This window comes from Strix aluco, chromosome 5 (assembly GCF_031877795.1).
Source record: "Strix aluco isolate bStrAlu1 chromosome 5, bStrAlu1.hap1, whole genome shotgun sequence".
NCBI lineage: Eukaryota > Metazoa > Chordata > Aves > Strigiformes > Strigidae > Strix > Strix aluco.
The window spans coordinates 16,374,101-16,393,417 of NC_133935.1; the positions used below are offsets into that span (position 1 = coordinate 16,374,101).

Consider the following 19,317-nt stretch of genomic DNA (forward strand, 5'->3'; position numbering starts at 1 on the left):
CAAACACAGACCCAGCATCAGTGAAGGAAGAGTTGGTATGTGAATTATTACAGGAGCTTGACCCCTGCAAATCGATAAGTCCTGACATTATCCACCCGAGGCTGTTAAGAGAGCTGGCTGATGTTGTTGTGAGGCTGCTCTCCGTAATCTTTGAGAGTTGTGGAGATCAGGGGACGTTCCAGAAGATTGGAAGAAGGCTAATGTCACACCCATCTACAAGAAGGGCTTAAAGGAGGATGCAGGAAATTACAGGACCAGTCTTACTTTAGTCCCTGAGAAAGTTATGGAACGAAGCTTCCTGGGGGCTGTCACAAGTGAAATGAAGCATATGACTGGGAGAAGCCAGCACAGATTCACCAAGGGCAAATTGTGCTTGACAAACCTGATCGCATTCTACAACAAAGCAACCTGCTCAGTTGATGTGGGGCGAACAGTGGACACTGTCTACCTGGACTTCTCCAAGGCTTTTGATACGGTTCCCCGCAGCCTTCTCCTGGTGAAACTGGTGTGTTATGGTCTAGACAAGTGGTCTGTGCTGTGGGTGGGGAACTGGCTGCCAGGCCACACCCAGAGCATGGTGGTAAATAGCTCCTTTTCAAACCTGTCACAAGCGGGGTCCCCCAGGGATCGATATTGGGCCAAATGCTGTTTAATATCTTTATAAGTGATCTGGATGATGGGATCAAGGGTACCCTGATGAAGTTTGCTGATGATACCAAGCTGAGTGTGGAAGTGGACACTCCGGAAGGGAGAGCCACCCTGCCGGAAGACCTGGATAGGCTGGAAGAGTGGGCTAACAAGAGCCTCATGAAGTTCAACAAGGACAAGTGTAAGGTCTAGCACCTGGGAAAACATAATCCAGGAGTGCAGCACAGGCTGGGATCTACCTGGCTGGGGAATGGGTCTGGTGAAAGGGACCTGGGGGTCCTGGTGGACAGCAAGCTCAATGTGAGCGACCAGTGTGCTGCAGTGGCAAAGCAAGTCAACAGGATGGTGGGTTACATCAACAAGGGCATCGCCAGCAGAGATAAAGAAGTCATTACCCCACTCTACTCAGCGCTTGTCAGGCCACACCTGGAATACTGTGCTCAGTTTTGGTCCCTGCTATGCAAAAAAGATGTGCCAGGGTGGAGAGGGTCCAGAGGAGGGCCGCAAAGATGGTCAAGGGACTGGGAAGCCTGTCATGTGAGGAAAGGCTGAGAGAACTGGGTTTGTTCAGCCTTGAGAAGAGAAGGCTTAGGGGAGACCTTATCACCATGTTCCGGTATTTGAAGGGTGGCTACAAAGATGATGGAGACTTTTTTACAAGGAGTCACATAGAAAAGCCAAGGGGTAAGCGATGCAAGTTACTTCTGGGGAGATTCCAGCTGGACACAAGAGGAAGATTTTTCCTGATTAGAACAATCAGCCACTGGAATAATCTCCCCAGGGAAGTGGTGGATTCCCCAACATCGGACACTGTTAAGATTCAGCTGGACAGGGGCTGGGCCACAGGTCTAGACCGTGGTTTTGCTTTTACCAAGAAAGGTTGGACCATATGATCCTTGAGGTCCCTTCCAACCTGGCATTCTATGATTCTATGAAAATGAAATGTTGATCCAAAATGAGAGATTTTGGTACGTTGACCTCAAATTTAAACTTGTTTCAGGTTCAACTTAAAATCACATTTAAGTCTGAATGTCAGTTGGAAACAGAAATCATTAGGTTTTAAAACACCACTATGGAAAAATATGTTTTTCTTCTGAAAATTTCAATTGAGACCAAACCATGTTTTCTTTTGAAAGCCTTTTTATTTTACCAGTTCCATGTTTGTTTGTTTTGCTGCTTGAGGACTGGGCATTTGCTCCAAGCATATGGATGTTTGCAATGGGCATATCCACACTGGTGACACACCGGAGATTCCTTATAGAAGTCCAGGAATTTGGCATACCTGCACCCAGACTTGTTTAGGAACCTGAAATATTACAGAGCAATTAGAGATTTTAATTTAGGGTAGAGGGTCCACGGTGCCAGGTAAGTACTGGACAAACAGAAACTTGCTTTGCACACAGATGAGGAGTGGGGTCTGAGGATACTCCTAGATGCCCTACAAAGCCACATTGCTTCATCAGCATACAAGATTACAGACCTCTTTCCAAAGGCCAGCTTTGCAAAACCTTGGAAAGGAAAAGGCAGATGGGCCTCTGCAAACATAAAATTACCTCTAATCACTTGTTACTTATTTAATATTAATTTGTTGCAGAAAAGCACAAAATAACTCCAACTCCAGGAATCCACAAAGTTTCTGAAGACATCTTTAGGCAGATATATGACTACCAGCAACCTCTGCCCTGCACAGAAATAACCGCCAGAGTTTTCTGTGGAAGAGGGGACAATGAGAGAAAGCAGCATATCCCAAACACAGGGTTGTAAACTTTGACAAGGCAACTACGCCACTAACGTCTGCTGCTTCAGACATGTGGGACGATGGCTATGAAAATGCAAGTCTGCACAGCACAAAAACCACACAGCAAGTCAATTTATGGCTACTAGTCACAGATGCAGGACCTCATATTACGTGTCATCAGGACTGTCTGGAAGATCCACTCAGCACGATGCTGAGGTACACCAAGAGAAAGCCCTACCAAAGAAAGACTGTCAGGATCAAGTGATGAATTTGAAGTGATGATGTTGGTATTAAAAGCCAAAGGCTCCTGCACATTTGGGCAGAGAAGCTGAAGGGAAAAGTAAAATGTATTTAGGTGGAGTCACAACCATGACTGAGCAGAGCAGCAACATCTGCCTGCGATCCAAACAGGAATGGATCGTGTTCAAGTGACTCTGTGGCTTGCAACATCAGACCAGCACCTGCTAGGCTGATGGACCTTCTGGATGACAATCCATAACTTGGGAACAGATGTTGCTCTTTCAATCCCAGGCGGAGTTTAGAAAGCTATGTCCACCCCATGGCAGCCTCTGACACCTGTTCCAAGACGCGAATGAGCCACAATTTCCACAGGGTGTATCCTCCCCCATCCCTGGTCCAGCTCCAGCATACCTTACAGGCCAGCATACACACATCCTCTTGCGCACGGGTCTGCTGGATAATCCTTCCCTGGCTATGGACAAAGGTTCTGGGCTCTGTGAAGATCACCAACTCTTTTACCAGGAGGAAGAACGAGTTACTGGACTGGCTGGGAAATAAGAGTATAATCTTCCCTGTTGCCTCAGGGAAGTGCAGGAATTGGTACAGGTGACAGGCAAAGCTGTCTGTGCTGGCTCAGAGGCACGCTGTGATGGTCACCTTCCGTCTGCTCAGCTTGGGATCGACTGCATGAAGCATGAGGTTCACTAACTCAGATCTCACACACATTTACCAAAAGTGGCAACGAACTGACTGAACCTTATCTCCAATGTATTTAAAATATATTTCCTAGTTCAGACTTGTCCATAAGCTAAAGTTAGTCTTAGCTAACACAAATTAACTCTGTCTAGACGTAACCACTTCTCCTATTGCTTGTAGTTTGATTTTATGCTTGACTTAGAAACGTTACCCGGCATCTATAAGTAGGGCTTGGTCCAGACTATCAAGCTTACCCCATAAAACTCTCTTAGTTCACAGTGTGAAAAAACCCAAAAACACAAAAAAAACCCACACCTCCCAACACCCTGGTGAACACTGCTGTGCTGACAAAGATGCCCGCGTGGCCACAGCTGTGCCCACAGAAGCTGTTGCTGCCTTCATTCATGGTCTTTGGAAAGGTGTCACAGCAATGTGGGCAGAGAAGCTCGGTGCTGCCCAGCCATGCCAGCACTGCTCTACCATAGACACAACCTAACACAAGCAGCCAAATTCAGACAGAGCTTGATCAGAGTAGATTGTTCCTGGTGTGTGAGTCGAACCTAAATGGCACCATTTTCTTAGATGATGCAGAAGTTTTACATGTCTTGTGGACAAAAAGGTTGGTTGTTACATGCAATGGAGTTTTATGCCACTGGAGTGCAGCTGTCGTTGTGCAGAAATACAGACCCACTCTTAGATCATCTCAGCATGCTATGGAGAAGACAAGCAGGTCTTGAGCCTTTCAGGATTGTGCAGGCTCCTTGGAAAATGGCAGAGATGCTGAAAGAGCCTGTGCAGCTACAGCAAAAACTGAACATAAACAGTACTGCACTTACCAAGCCTACCCAGCTGAAAACTTTCTTGCCATTAATAAAAAATTAATAGAAGTTCATTTCGGACTTTGGCAAAACTCCAAAACAGCTTGTTAAGAATAGGTGGAAATAGGGAATAGTTATAAAAACAGAAAAGAAATTGGGACAGGTAATTGATCATAATTGACAGGAGCACTCACTCCGCTCTACCTGGTCGGCAGGCTGCGAAATCTCCGCAGGTGGAATAACAGTTGCAGCCAACTGCAAGGCTGCAGATGTCAGTGAGAAATCTGGTTTGTACACACCATGCACTGGAGCAAGAGCTTACATTTTGGTCCAGAACCAGAAGCTTCCACTACTGTATGTAGAGTAATGGGGCTACCCCATGAATATCAGAATTGTCTTGATACGAGACTGTAAAGCTCCAGTTAGTTTTCAAAGATGCAAAGCTGGGCAGAATTGACAGTGATGACAGCCACAGGATACCCCAAACCTTCCCAGCTGTGACACAGAAATGATAATGGCAAAATATTTAGTAAACAAAACCCTCACATTCTGCCAGGACCAATATTTACAGTAATTATTAGCAAATACGGGCTACGGAATATAATAAGGAGACTTCTAAAATTGCTTTATCTGTAAAAAGTGGAGGAAAAAAAGGAACTTCATTTTCTTTTGTACAGTATCAATTTTTTATGATTAGAGACAACTTCGGAGTACTTAGGAACACCTCAGAGAGTAATGAACCTGACAGTCACAAAATTATTTTTTCTGAAAAATGTTCCATTAATGAAGACATATGTGGGCTCATATATTTCTCTCACCATTCTTTGATGCATAACAAAGCTCAGAAACGTTTTCACAGCTAAGCAAGGGAGATTCTAATTTAATTTGCTTTAGAACTCCAACTTGTCTATAATAGAGGTGCTACAATGCTTCAGGACTCAGTGAAACAATGATACCAAACCCGCCAAGAAGCTGAATAGAGAATAACTGAAAAAGGAAGATAAATTTAGGGACACCACTGAAATACTAGTATTGGTATGATTTTTGTTAACCCTCTGTCCTTAGCGATGAATAAACCAACACAAAACATGTGCTCCACCCAACCACTTCAGTCTCCTTCATTTCCAACTGAGATGGGAGAGTTTACAGAAAACATATTTTCCCCAAATGCTTCAAATAAAATACACACACACACACATATCTATATCTAGATATATAAAATGACAATGCTGCTCTTTTCTTTTCCTAAGATAAAACTATCAAACCCTTCAAGCCTTTCCCATGAGCTATTGAAAACCACAAATTAAACTAAACCAAGAACTCTTTTTCAAATCTCTGCACACAATACTGCCATGACTTCTCCAGACGTAAACTGATTTCCACTCTAGGAAGACTCACTCTATTTGAGTATCCCTGCTAGAGACTTACATCGTGCATTATTTAATTTAATTTTGTTTTGCCTAATTCTGCTCCAGATCCTGAGAAGGTTTGCAAAATGGACTAGTCATTCTGAGTAATCATATCCAGACTACTTAAGCCTGCCCAAGCATCAGAAATAGCTGAACCTCGGAAAAAAATCGGGACATTTGACAGCATTTCAAGTCAGATACCCCAAATCACTAGTCATTGCTGAAAACCTTGGCCTTCGTTACCTTTTCCCTGAATACAAGAGTATTAAACACAAGGCCACCAGCTTAGCTCAAAGAGTGACAGAGAAGGCCAGGATTCAAACCATCGCTCTCATGTGGTAGACCACAGCATTAGCTACATGACAAGCAGGCATGCCCAGAAAAGCAGAGATCAATTAGGGGTCTCTTGCAGGGTTATGCAGGACACGAATGGTTTGATCCCGATGGTTTTATTTAGATGAAGGCAGCTGCCAGGTTGGGCCGTATTTACTGCCCCAAACTCTGAAACTAAAGAAAGTGAATTCTGTCCAGTCCAACAGAAAAAGGAGCACTCCCTCTCCTTTGCTTCTCCCTCCCTCCTGCTCCTCTGAAGCCGAGGGGCACATCACTTGATTCCCAAACAAACTGGGATGAAAGCAAGCTCGGGGAAGCCCAGCTCTGAACAAAGTGAAATGAGAAAGATGCCTCCGTGGAGAAGTACCTACCAACCCCACCACTGGGGTCCCAACGGGGGCAGAAAGAAGCACTGTCCCTTTAGAGATGGCCAGGAGCTCCTCCACAAGCCTGGTCTCCATTTGGGAGCAACCACAGTCAGAAGGAAAACAGCTGTGGGCTGTAGCAGGACAAGGGGAGATTTCCTGAAGCCCACTGCAGAGTAAATACTCAGAGCAACCAGGGATGAGAGAACAAGGGACCCTCTAGTCCCGAGGGCTGTGTAGCCAGATTTAAAAATAAAACCTTCAAGCGAGGAGGACTGGTTTGCTGGGGACCTCGAAAGAGCCAGCATCCGCCAGAGAGAGGGAGCAAGCAGCAAACCACCAGCCCGAGGCAGCCAGGAAACGCTGCAGCAGGAGCCAGACCCACAGCTCAGCCACAAGAGAACAGGTCGGCTTAGGATGGATGAAGCCAGCTGGGGAGTTAAATTTAGACAGGTAAACATACCAAGGGGAAGAGATGGGGTTCACACAGACCTCACCGTCTGCTGCTGCCAGGCCCTGGGGAGGACCCCCCCGAAAACTGCTGGGGGCTGTAGCTGCGGGCTGGGGCATCTCATAATGGGGCCATTGGGGGCAAGCAGGTAGGGGAGTGCTCAACTGCATGGGCACTTTTTCCCCATCATTTGCTCCAAGCACCTCCCTGCCAGGCAGCATCCCCAGGAAGTGGGAAAGCTGTTGAGAGAAGCGTGAGGACACCGCAGCGTCCGGAGAGCCACAGTCCCGGGTACACACGGTGCACAGGGACAGTGCAAAGGAAAGGAACCAGGGAAAACCCAACCAGAAACACAGGGGTCGCAGCACTGGTGTGCCATTTGGGTGTCAGTGCCCTCCTGAGCTCCCTTTCTGAGGGGAAAAGGGGTAAAAGAAGAGGCTTGGTGATTGCTCATGACACTTAATGCAAGAACAAGGAGTTAAAGTCTTGCAAACCCAGACTGAGTCGTCCAGACTCTGAGGATGGGGTGGGGACACACAGAACTCCTTTCCTCACACTCCCTACAGCCCCGCTGCAAGCCATCAAACTTCAGTGCCTGTTTCACAGCTCCCAAGGACAAGTGAAGGATCTCCACATATGGACAGCCCACCATCTACAACGGGCTCCCCCTGCAAAGTGCCTTCACGGAGAGCATCCCTACTTTGTGGAAACTGCTGTGCTGAAAAGCGACAATCTGCTTTCAGTGACCCCGTTGCTCTACCTCACGCAGAGCAGGGGAAAGCTTGCGTAAGCTTTATCAAGGTCTAAGCCAAAGCTTGGAAGGAGGTGGCGGATCACAGGGTCTGGTCTCATCTGTAATTCTGTCCATACGGTCTCAGCCAGTTATCTCTGCAGTGAGCCCAAGAACTCGCACTCCAGTAAAGCGTCTTTTCCAAAAAGACATTCGGTCTTTGTTTGAAGATTTTAAGAGCTGGAGAAGCTAACATTGCCTTTAGTCGTTTGTTCCGATGGTTAATCACCCTGCTGTTAAAAATGTTGCCTGTTTCTAGCCAATGAAGAGAGCTTAAATGCCCAGACACATGCTTAAGTTCTCCTCTTGAATTAGAAAGCTCTCCAAGTACCAGCTACTCTCAGTGCCACTGAAAGCACTCAGGTATCACACCACACTACCTCTTAATTTTCTTTCTGAAACACTTCCGAGGTCCACATTCCTTAAATCTCTCATTAGAAAAAGATTTTTTCCAGTCCACGAAGAATTTCTGTGACTCTTCCCTGCACTGCTTTCAGTTTTAATGAAGTCTGTATGCCTTTTTTCAGCAAGCGAAGGTCCCTTTCTAGGCAAAAAATGGAAGCAAATCAAGGACTGCCCTGTCTTACATGACAGCATGCCTTGGCTATCTGCATCTTGATTTTAAAAGTACTGTGTTTAAAAGTCTCTCTGAAGTGCTTATTGTGTGTGCGTCCAATTAATTTGGAAATGATGAAATGGTTTTCACTTGAACTTTGATCAGCCATTAGAAAAAAGATCTTATGAATAGGAACAATTTATATTCACTCAAATGAGCAATCATGCAGTTTTCAGAAAAGAACTGGTTTCCCTGCACGCCTTGAAACCCAAACCCAACAACTTCAGGACAAAAGACTCAAGATCTGAAGCAGTCCAGAAACAGAGAGGCCTACTGGGCTAGAGAGAGAGGAACAAATAGCATTAAAGGTGACTGCACTGATTTATTCTTCTTTTTTTTTTTTTTTTTTTTAAATTTCACAATATTTGATCTCTTCCTAAAAGTCCAGGCTCCTGGAGACTTCACTACACAAGAATGTGACTTTTTCTTTAAAAAGGTGTGCTTCTGATCTTTGCAGAATAAGTCTGGAAAATACAATCAAGACATACCTTACTGCCTGAAAAAAAATAGGAACCCCCAACTTTTTAGACCCAGCTTTTTCAAAACTTCCTTTTTCTTTCAACTGATGTAATGAATTCTGGCAGATTGGGAGGAAAGGGGCTGAGAGAGAAGACTTCTCAGGGTTGGGAGCCTGCAGCCACGACAGCCATGATTTCAGCTTCAGCTTTCCCTAAACAGAGGTTAGTCACACATGGAAGGCCATTGTTGTTGTACGTGCACTAGAGACAGGGGGAAGGACACAGGGGCTGCTTACAGCTACCGAGAAGAGAGGTGTGCTAATACTGAAGTCACAGAAGGAGCTAGGGAGGGACTCCTTTCCAAAAGGAAGGAATCTTTTATGGACACTCCTGGGCACAGAAATGTGAGTGAGCAAAGGGAGCCTGGGAGCAGAGGAAACCCACGGCTGGAGTAGGTCCAGCTCGCTTCCCCAGCTCTGCCTCCTACCCCACACTAGCAGTTCAACCTCATGCTTTTCTCTTCATATCCTTGGCTAATTTCTTTAAAGAAAGAGGAAAAAAAAAAGTAGTACTTGGGCTAGCTTCACTGACATATGTGGCAACTTATCCTATACATTGGATGCGTGGGGCAAAAAAATTCCACCAGAATTCCTGCAGTGCCCAACCTTCACCTTGGCTAAACCCAGCTGTCCATGCATTGGACACTGGTTTAAGCGGAGTCTGTCTCTCCTGCCAGCTTTGAGAAAGCCCGTTTCTTCCTCTTTTGGGAAGAAGTGCATGTACCCAACTTGGCTCTACATTCACAACAGCATCTGTGTGCGCAACAGAAAACAGGCAACCGCAGGTTAAACTTGCTACCACCAGAAAAAGTGGTCACTTCATCTCCCATGTATCAGCAAATGTAGGAAAGGCGGGCAAGGACAAGCTTATGCCTGAATGTTGGTGCCCCTCTGCAGACCTCCCACCTGCAGGGGAAGGTAGGGGAGACGTTAGAGATACGCACGTACCAGACAGACTCCGAAGGGACAGACGAACGAAGATAAATGTAAAGGAAGGAGATACCTTGTGTGCCCATTATATGTGTGTGCCCGAGGCTGTGCAGACACAAAGCCCAAATAAAGGGCAACACGAAAGAGCCCTCGACATGTAGGCAAATGAGGAGGCATGGGCACAAAAGACAGTCCGCATGTGCGGGTGAAGCGTGGAAGAACAAATTATATTGGAAACGTGCAGGTGCACACAAGGAATGTGATGTGCATGCACCTGAGTTTTTAGTTATGAAGAAAATGAAGTGAGAACATAAATGCTGGTACATGTGTGAGAAACAGCTCCATCACAGAAAAAAAAGAACGCCAAAAATGAACAGGTGAGAATGTTCGTAACAGCACACGAAAACATGTTTGGGGAAGTTACTTCACCCATTTTGCCAAGAGAAGTATTACACCATAATTCCCAGAAAAAAAACAAGTTTCATCGAACAACGTGTCTGTTACGAACATAACTGGGATGCTCGCGTCCTGGTACTGTGAGACCCAGCACACTATTGCTACTCGTCTGCGTTTCCATGCACACAAGCACCTTCTCCCACGCCACATGCCATGGCCCGTGACGGCACATGCTGCCACACCGCGGGCATGTGGGTGAGAAGGACGGCGTGGGCCAGGGGCCTGGGTGCTCTCAGGAAAGCGGCTGTGCTCACACCCCCCGAAAAGGCCCTCATCCAAGAGTAACATCCCTCTGCTCAGAGTAACATCCATCTTGCCGGAGTAGCATCTGTTTTGCCAAATTCACGTCTGTCATGCCCGAGAAACATCTGTTTTACCAGCACAACGTCTGCCACCGCAGAGGCGCATCCCTCGCACCCCAGCAACGTCCCTGATGCCAGAGTACGGCCCCTCACGCCTCAGCAGCATCTCTCCTGCCCGAGCAGGTCTCTCCCACCGCAAGTAACACTGCAACCGGCCCTCGCCCCGTGCTCCGGTCGCCCCTCTGCTGCTCCGTGTTGTGGGGGACTCACCCGGGAGCTGCTGCCCGGCGGCGGCAGCTCGGCCCCCCGACGGCCCCTTTCGCCGGCCGGGGCCGCCCGCCGCGGGGGCTCCGCGCAGCCCGGGCCACCCTACCCCCGCGGCCCCCCGCAGCCCCGGCCCTGCCCCGCCCCGACCGGCGGCCGTAACGGGCCGGGGGTCGGCGGCGGCAGGCGGCCGTGGCTCTCGGGCCGGGAGAAAGCAGCGACCCGCCGGCGCTGCCCGCGCAGCCTCTCGCCCCTTCGGGGGCCGCCCGCGGAGGCGTCCGGCCCCGGGACGGGACGGGACGGGCCCGGGGAGCCGCGCCGCCCGGCACGGCGAAACCCCTCCCGCCCCCCGGCCTCCTCCCCCCGCCGCCGCCGCCGCCCTCCCCGCCGCCGCGGGCCGGGGCCGCCTCCTACCTGCATCTCCCGGGCGCCGCGTCCCCGGGCGGCGGCGGTGGCGGCAGGTGAGCGGGCGCCCGCGGCGGGAACGGGGCTCCGCGCCCCCCGCCGCGGCGTCGCGGCGGCCGGAGACCGCGAGGGGACGCACCTGCCCCGGGGGCCGCGGCCCCGTCGCCGCGCCGGGCCGAGCCCCCCGCCGGCAGCGAGAGGGGAGCGGGAGGAGGCTGCCGGCGCTGCCCTCCCCGTCGCCGCGGCGGCGCTGGGCTCCGGGAACGGCGGCACCGAGGGCGACTCCCAGCCGAAGTTGGCGGCGACGGCGAGTGCCGGGCCCGGGAGGTGCCGGCGGATCCCGGGGGCTCCGGCCGCCTCCGCCCCGCCTCCCCCCGCCCCGCTCCCGCCCCCCGCGCCCTGCGCCCGCCCCGCCGCGGGCACCGCCGCCGCCGCCGGGATGGGGCTCGCGGGGGGGGGGGGGCGGGCGCGACGGCCTCTCCCCGCCGGGGCGGCCCCGGGGACGGGGCGGGCGGGAGGCTGGCCCGGGGGCGGGCTGCGGGCCCGCTGCCGTCGGGGGGGGCCCCGCGCCGGCGGCGGGGGAGGGCGACGGGGGAACCGCGGCGGCCCTGGGCGGCACAGGGGACCGGGCTGGCTTCCTCCCTCCGGCCCCGGCAGCCCTCCGGTCCCTGCCGCCCCCCCCCTCCCCGTGCCCGGCAGCGCAGCTCCCGCGGGGGCACTCAGTCACTCGTGGGTCGCTGCCTGTCACGTCTGTACGTGCCCCCGCCACCCCCCGCCGTACATTTCCCGCCGTGGGTGCTCACGGACACCCCGCTCAGGTGGCCCCTGGCGCGGGCAGTGGGGTTTCTGGCTCCCGCCAGCGGAGGGGTTTTGACCTGGTGACCTGCGGCTTCACTTCATCCGAGCGGGGATTTTTGGCATCTGTATCTGTCTCCCAGCGTGGGCAGGGGGGTGGCTGCAGGGAAGGTGCGAGTGAGGCAAAGGTTCGGGGACGCAGTTACAAAAGGCTGGCAAAGTTTGGCGGAGGAGGCAGCGCGCGGCGTGCATGAAGCTCTTGATGGGGCTGGCTCTCAACAGGCACCTCCATCCCTTGCCTGCAGCACCAGGAATCACACCGGGGGCTCCCCTCCACCCCTCCTCCCATAAAACTTCCCAGATTCACGGCCAGATCCTGTTCTCACTTTTCCTGGCAGAAGTAGGGAGTAGCTGCACAGGCATTAGCAGGATCACCGCGAATTTATGTTGGTGTAACAGAGTGGCGCCTAGCCCTGGGGATCGTTGGGCATCTCAGCGCACGGAGGCAGGATTTACATGCCTGGCCTCCAATCTTGGTGGAAGCTCTGCAGCAGCCAGCGAAGCCAGGATTTACACTTGTTGTGTCAGGATCCCCATCTCTGGGCCCCACAGCATCAGGCATCCAAAGTCTCTGCACAGCAGGAGCTGCAGAGCCTTGCGTGCGGTGCAAAGGAGCACCTTGCTGCTCCTGCAGACGCACAGCCACACGCAGATGAGTATCCAAAGGCAGTTACATCAGGGAGGCATTTGGCCCCCTGTAATTACTCAATTTGTACCAGGTTGGAACTTGGTGCAGCTTGAGGCATGCGCCCCTACACGAGTGCCTGGTTTCAAACAGCTCTGGGCATCCTTTCAGGTTCAGAGTGGAAATACCCACGTGAGCATTTGCAGAGGAGCCGGTAAATGTTTGAATACAGGCTACACAGTACAAATAATTGTAGGCTCTGAGTGTCTTAATTTATGACCAACTCTTCCAGTGTTTCCCATCACTGTAGTCATTAATGATACTTTCTTTTAATGGGAATAGAAGATAGAGGAGGTACAGCTGGAGGTAAATAGTAACCCAATGTTTGTGGTAGGAAATAAGGAGCCATTGTCCTCTGCGCTATGTAACTAGAAAGATAATAGTTGGTACAGCAAATACCAACTAATTAGAGGGCAAAGGCAGTCTTGAAATTGCAGCTGGCTGCAGGAAATTTTAGGTGCCAGCTTTTTCGCTCCGAGGTAAAGCTGGTTTACCATATGGGCTGTTGTTCCCTGTTTGTCTGTTGAACTTCTAACTTGCATGTTAAGGCTATGGAGGGCAGGGGCAGGGTGCTCCTTTGGGGACCTAGCAAACAGCAGGATCCCCTCTTGGGCACCTGGAGGTGTGAAGGGGAGTGTCACAGAACTGAGGCTTGGTAACAAATTGCTTGGCCTGTTGAGTAACAGGCTTTTCCATTTTTGGTGCTACAAGGGACAGCTGTCCACAACGGGTCAGCAGGCCAGAGATCCTCATCGGTCCTCATAGGAATCCTCCTGGGGCTGGTGCTGCTTCACACCCCAAGATGGTGTCTTACATCAGGGATAGATGTGGCAGAAGGGGAAGGCAGGGCCACTGTAGGACCAACAGCAGAGACGGAGAGGCAGGACTGGATGCACATGCTCCTTAAAACCTCCAGCTATGAGCTGTGTGGATTATTCAAAAAAGATCCCAGTTTATTGAAAGACCATGCTGGCTTCCATGTAGTCCATGAGGAGGTTGGGACTTCCTGCATCTTGATGTCTCCACTCCTGCTTTGGTGGGACAAGAAGAGCTGTCAGGAGGCACATAGGCCTGTGTCAGTCCCGTGGTGGCTCTGGGTGCCAGGAAGGGCAGGAGGGACAGCTGGGGGTGTGCACCTCAACAGTTGGGTGGGAGTGGGCCCCTGACTGGCTGGCTGAAGGGCTGAAGGAGAGGAAAGAGGTCCTCAGCCAGCAGTAACGAGGTGCATGGCCCATCTGGGAGGGTGTGTATCTTACAAGGGGGAAGACTTGGAGCTCCTGCCAGCGCTGAGAGCAAAAACCACAGAATGAGATAGTCATGGTACTGGTGTGGGTGAGTGAGGACAGGAGACCACCTATTGCTTTTCCTCATTTTGTCCTCTCTGCTGAAATGTCTTTGATGTTTTTCTCCTGGAAGGAGTAAAGTTGATTGCCTTCTTTTCTTCTAGTTTCCCCCACAAGTTTGCTTTATCCTCCACCAAAACACCACCCTATGAATATCATACCATAGTTTTTGCCCACTGAAGCTATTCCTCCATATACAGAGGAGGATGAACAAGGAAAGGGCACTTGTACCTGGCCAGGGGTGGGCCTCACTGGTACCAGGTACCAGGGACACCAGCTGCCAGTAGGAAAGGCTGCTGTCTAGTCTCAGCTGCCAAAGGTGTCATCCAGATGTTCTTTAGAAGATGTCCCAATATGATTAAACCTCACTGATTTAATAATGAGCAGAGTCCACAGCTGGAACTGGGCAGGGTGTGGACTTTACTCCGCAACCAGAGTCTTGGATGTGACTAATATTGGTGGGACATATTGTCACAGCACACCCAGGGAAGATGTTACATCTGAACAGTTGCAAAAAGTGTCTTAACCCATGCAGCCCCCTGGATACCACAAGTGATTTTACTTCTCTTCATTTCACCAAAACATTTCTATGGCCTCAGTTGCCCTCATGCTCCTCTTTCCCTTCTACACGACTCTCACCTGGCTGGCTGCTGCTGGTGGTGAGCAGGAAGAGGGTGGGGAAGTGCTCAAACTCTCTGAGATGTGGAAATACTCAGTTCACTCGACAGAGAAGAAGAGTAATTTAAAATATATAAGGAATGTAAGTCCCCCTCAGTTAATGGCATCGCCCTGCAGAATATATTCAGAAGCAGGAGACCTTACCACTAGAAAGTCAGCCACGTGGCTCCAACTTTTCTTAATGTAGATGTAGACCCAGTCTAGCATTTCTGTGGTGCTCATAAGCTCTGATCACTTGGGAAAATTCTTCTATCCCTGTTGCATCTGCACAATAAGTTTCCCCCTAGCCAGAGGGTTCCACATCCTCTCTGCATGCAGGTCAGAACTGGAGCTGAGATGATGCCTATTCTGCAACAACTTTCAAGGAGTTCTCACTATGGTTCTTTCATTGAGATAGACCTTTTTTTGTCCTTTAATTACCACTTGCCCCACACTCCTGTGGTGAGATTAGTAGCAGTAGTAGGAGCAAGTCAAAGGGAGTGAATTTGTTGTGAGGAACTGGACACGTTTCCAGCAGTGAGATTTTTATGAGTCAAGGTGGAATTCATGGAATAAAAATCTGAAAATGGAAAAAAAAAATCTTGAGCTCATGCCAAAGGAGGGCTCATTCCAGATGAGTTACCTGATCTGAACTGCCTCGCAGGTGTGAAAACCTTCATTGACCCACCCCCATGTTCTCTACCTGCCCCTGCAAACACTGAAGGAAACCACCACCTTATTCCCAGCCATTACACTCATGGGAAGCAGCCAGTTTCCTTGAGGCGTAAAGCTCATGACCTGAGAATTTGTGGCACTCCACAAAAGGAAATATAGGCTAAACTTCTGAGACATTTTCTAATGTTGACGTCTTTCAAGCGGTGGAATTGTCTCCCCAGGGACACGTGGATGCTCCGCTTCCTGAGTCAGGGAGACAGGACCGGACAACGCACAGGGAGACGCATTGTTGGGAACCTTACTGCCCCCATCCCCGGGAGAGACAATGAGGGGAGAGAGAGGAAATAAATCAGATGACTTGAATCATTTCCAGATCTAATTGCTATGATCTTGCAGTAGTTTTCCCAGCCCCAAGTATAACATTAACCATAGAAGCACGATTTCACCCATGGTCAATTAAACCAGGATTCATCTGGCCTGACATCACCAAGTAAAATCCATCCTGGACTCAGGGACACTCCACTGAGAAGAGACAGGAACCAGACAGGGGCTCCAAAGGATGGGCAGAAGCTGCTGCCTTTGGAGGTGGACATCTCCAAGCATGCTCTTCCCCTTTGCCCGCACAAGGCACAAAGGGCAATGCAGCAACTGTATGATGTGCGTGTGCCTCTCCTCACCTCAGTGATGCACTAGTAGGGTCCCTGGGAGTGATCCTCCCTGTCTGGACAGTGCTGCTGGCTGGGGAGCTGCTCCAGAGGTCAGATGGAGACAGCCCACAGTGCTGGCTGATGTGTACCACCCTGCCAGATGGCAGGCTACCTCTTCACATTCAGTGGCTACAGATGTTATCCTCTGTCCAGTTTGCCCCTGTCCTCCTGGTCCTCCAAAGCACAGCTCTGGGAAGCCTGTCAGGTGCCCACAAGGGATTCAGTGTCTGGAGCTGCATTTCTGCATTTCCACCTCCACAGGGTGGAAGGCAGATCAGAGTACAGCTCTCCTACAGCGGATCTCCCATGGCAGCAGCCCTCCTTGCAACTCCTTTCTCTTCCTCCCTGGTCCCTGAACAAAGGGGTGAACAGAGCCGTTTACTAGGTTTTGAATACCAAGAAATCATATAATGAGACACCCTTGTGAAGACACAAGGATTTAAAGGACGCGGCGGTAACCAGACAGACCTGGCGGCTGTGCTGGGGTGAAGTCCTGACTTGCCTGGCTCCACGTAACTCAGTAGTGAGTCTGGGGAGAGCATGCAGAGTTCATGCCTCCTCATTTAGCACTTTAATCATTAGACAGGCACTCCCAACAGCGGGCTCTGTGGGCTGAGTGAGTTAAACTGTAACTGCCCTCCTCGGCGGTCCCCAGCAAGGAGCCCCGGCTCGTGTGACCAGGGCAGGACCAGCCTCCCACCTGAGTCCCACGAGCTCTCACTGCTGGCTTGGGCAGAGACACAGGGTCAGCTCTGACCGTGGGCTGGCGTGGGGGTAGCTGCCCCACATCCCCATGGTGGCCGTGGGGATGGACCAGGACCCTGTTAGGTTTTGTCCCATGGAGCTGGGAGAGCTTCCCCATCCCTTCCTCCCTCCCATGGGCAGAGAAAGAAAGATCACCTGGCCCTATGGTGCTGCCAGGTGAGAGGGACAGGAGATGCCCATGGGGCCAGCCCGGGGCACGAAGCTAGGTGCCCTGCCACTAACAAGGACCAGGGCTACGTGGTTTGGGGAGGCCCAGGGCCATGGCCATAGTCAGACGGTGAGGTAATCTGCCCCCCGACTCCCTTCCTCTCAGACCAACTCTCTTGGTCTCTTCTACTTGGCTTAAACCCCGAGGCGAAGAGTTGTACATCCTTTCCAAAATTTTTATCGGCATGAATTATGACAACTCTGGATATTCTTATTGTCTGTTTGAATGGCCGATCCCGTTCTAAAGTCTTACTTAATTCTTGGCCTCAGCTGCTTCCTGTGGTAATGAGCTCCACAGCATAATTAGACATGGTCTGTGATAGCAACCATGCAATGGGCTTCACCAGCAGCAGCAGCACACGGGTGTGCATGTGTGTGTCTCTGTGTGCATGCGTGTGTGCAGGCTGGGGTGCACAGAAGGTGACAGCGCACCCCTGCCTGCTGGCAGGCAGGGCAAGCATCGCCTTGCGAGGACAGGGGCAACCCAGGGTGCAGCCGAGCTGGGGCACAGGGATACTGAGGTCACAGTGCTGGGGTTGTTCATTCTGGGTGCTGTGACAGATGACTCCCCCCAATTCCAGACTGTCAGGGAATGATGAAACCCAAATTCCTGCCCTGCACAGTCAGAAGGGAGCAGTTGCTCTGCCAGCCCCCTCCCTCTGGGTTAGTGGAGTGGTGCTGAAGTCCTACAAATCTGGCAAGATGTTCCCAAACAGCTGAGCATCCATGGGTGGTTTTGGGGAAAGTGCATGCAAGGATCTAGCTGGGATCTGTCAGACAGACGAGCCCTGGTATCCCCCTCTCCTGCCGTCCGCGAGGGTGGGAGGCGATGTGTGCCCTTCCATGTTGTGCTGTGTCTTACTGCAGCAGAGCCCCTTCCCCAGGATGGCACCAGGGGAATTCTGACTAATGCTAAGGGTTTACCTCACTCCACTACATCCTCCCTAATTTCTCCATGTAATCTCTTTCTTTCTCTTTCCCCTCCCTCCCTCCCTCCCTCCCTCCCTCCCTCCCTCCCTCCCTCCCTCCCTCTCTGTCTTTCTTTTTCTTCCTCCCCCAGCTTCGTTCTGATCATCTGCCTTTGCAATTTCTTCACTTGATCAAATGTTCTTCTGTAATTTCTTTCTTTGAAAGCAAGACAGGCCTCTGGCTGGATCTGGCACTGACAAGGTGAAAGGGGATTATTCTCCTGCTAATCACTGAGATTAATACCGCAAAGCAACTTCAGCTAAAGGAGGAAAAAAAACCACAATTCACACATTACATCCAGCTTTCTCATGGACCGTGCAGATGGGTGGGCTCACACTGATGGGGAGAGGCAGAGGATGGGCTGTCAGGGTCGAGGCCCCTCTCCCCTGCCTGGCACTGCTGTGGGTGGATATGGGGGCAGAATCCCCCAACCCTGACGTGAGAGCTTCTCCCTGGGCTTCCTCAGTGCCTCTCTGCGTCACCGCTGGCTTGGGCACTCCTGGCTGTGGGGCCAGTCCTACGCCCTGCTTGGGCAGCCCCAGGGGCACCCAGGTGACACAGCTGGCTTCTGGGGCGGGTGGCACACGCTCCGCGGCCTGGCAGGCAGCGAGGGAAGGGAATGAAAAGTGCTGAGACGCCAAGCCAGGAGGGTGCGACCAGTGCCACCCTGCCATCTGTGCCACCCTGCCACTGGGGAGTCAAGACAGTGGGTAGAGGCTGGATGGGGTCCGGAATGTCACTGCGCAAACCAGAGGGTGGGATAGAGCTGCCAGGACTGCAGGGCTGCAGAGGGAGGTTTAGGGCAGCATGCAGGGAGGGATAATATATATGATATAATGTACGTCTGCCAGGCGTGTGATTGCTAGTGCCGCTGCCTGGAGACTGCCCTGGGACGGATCTCACAGAGCCTGGGGACGGTCGCTATTTACAGCTAGTGAAACCACAGCACATTTCCTGCTTTTATGTCTGGGTCCCACAAATCCCAGGGACAAACTGAAGAGTGTAAGTGAGGCTTAGGAGGGGCTCTGCAGCTCCTGGATGTGCCACTCACACGTTTTTCTGCAAACCAAGCCGGTGACAATACAGCCTTTGTACAAAAACCACTATGTTTCAGAGGTTCCAAAGTGTCCTTTGATGACAAATGCCTTTGCTTAATAGTCTCACCTTCACAGTGCAAGCTGAAGGGAACATAAATACAATCCTTAGACAGTGTGGCTTCTAAACAAATATATATAGCATGGGTAATATATGGGCTTACACAAACATCAGCATTAAAGCATGCAAAGTTGGCAGGAAAGGAAACTATAATAACTGAAGCACCAGTGCAGTCACAAGATATGAAGAGGGAAAAAACCACGTGGCAATAGATGGTTTTCTCCTAAGGCAGTCAGATGTTGAGTATGGTCTAGGTGCTTGGCCACCAGTCATAAGGATGCACACTGATACTGATGCTCCTGTGGCACAAGCAGCCCTTGG

The 19,317-nt window shown here is 51.2% G+C and overlaps 1 protein-coding gene across 1 annotated transcript in view; it reads right to left on the minus strand.

Moving 5' to 3' along the window:
* The window catches only part of WNT5B (Wnt family member 5B), a 75,753-nt gene extending 64,718 nt beyond the window's left edge, over positions 1-11,035 (minus strand). Inside the window, exon 1 of the mRNA XM_074825348.1 lies at positions 10,988-11,035. Within this exon, the coding sequence (XP_074681449.1) occupies positions 10,988-10,993 (6 nt within the window). The 5' untranslated portion in view covers positions 10,994-11,035. The remainder of the gene's footprint in view (positions 1-10,987) is intronic.
* Between the last annotated feature and the right edge of the window lie 8,282 nt (positions 11,036-19,317).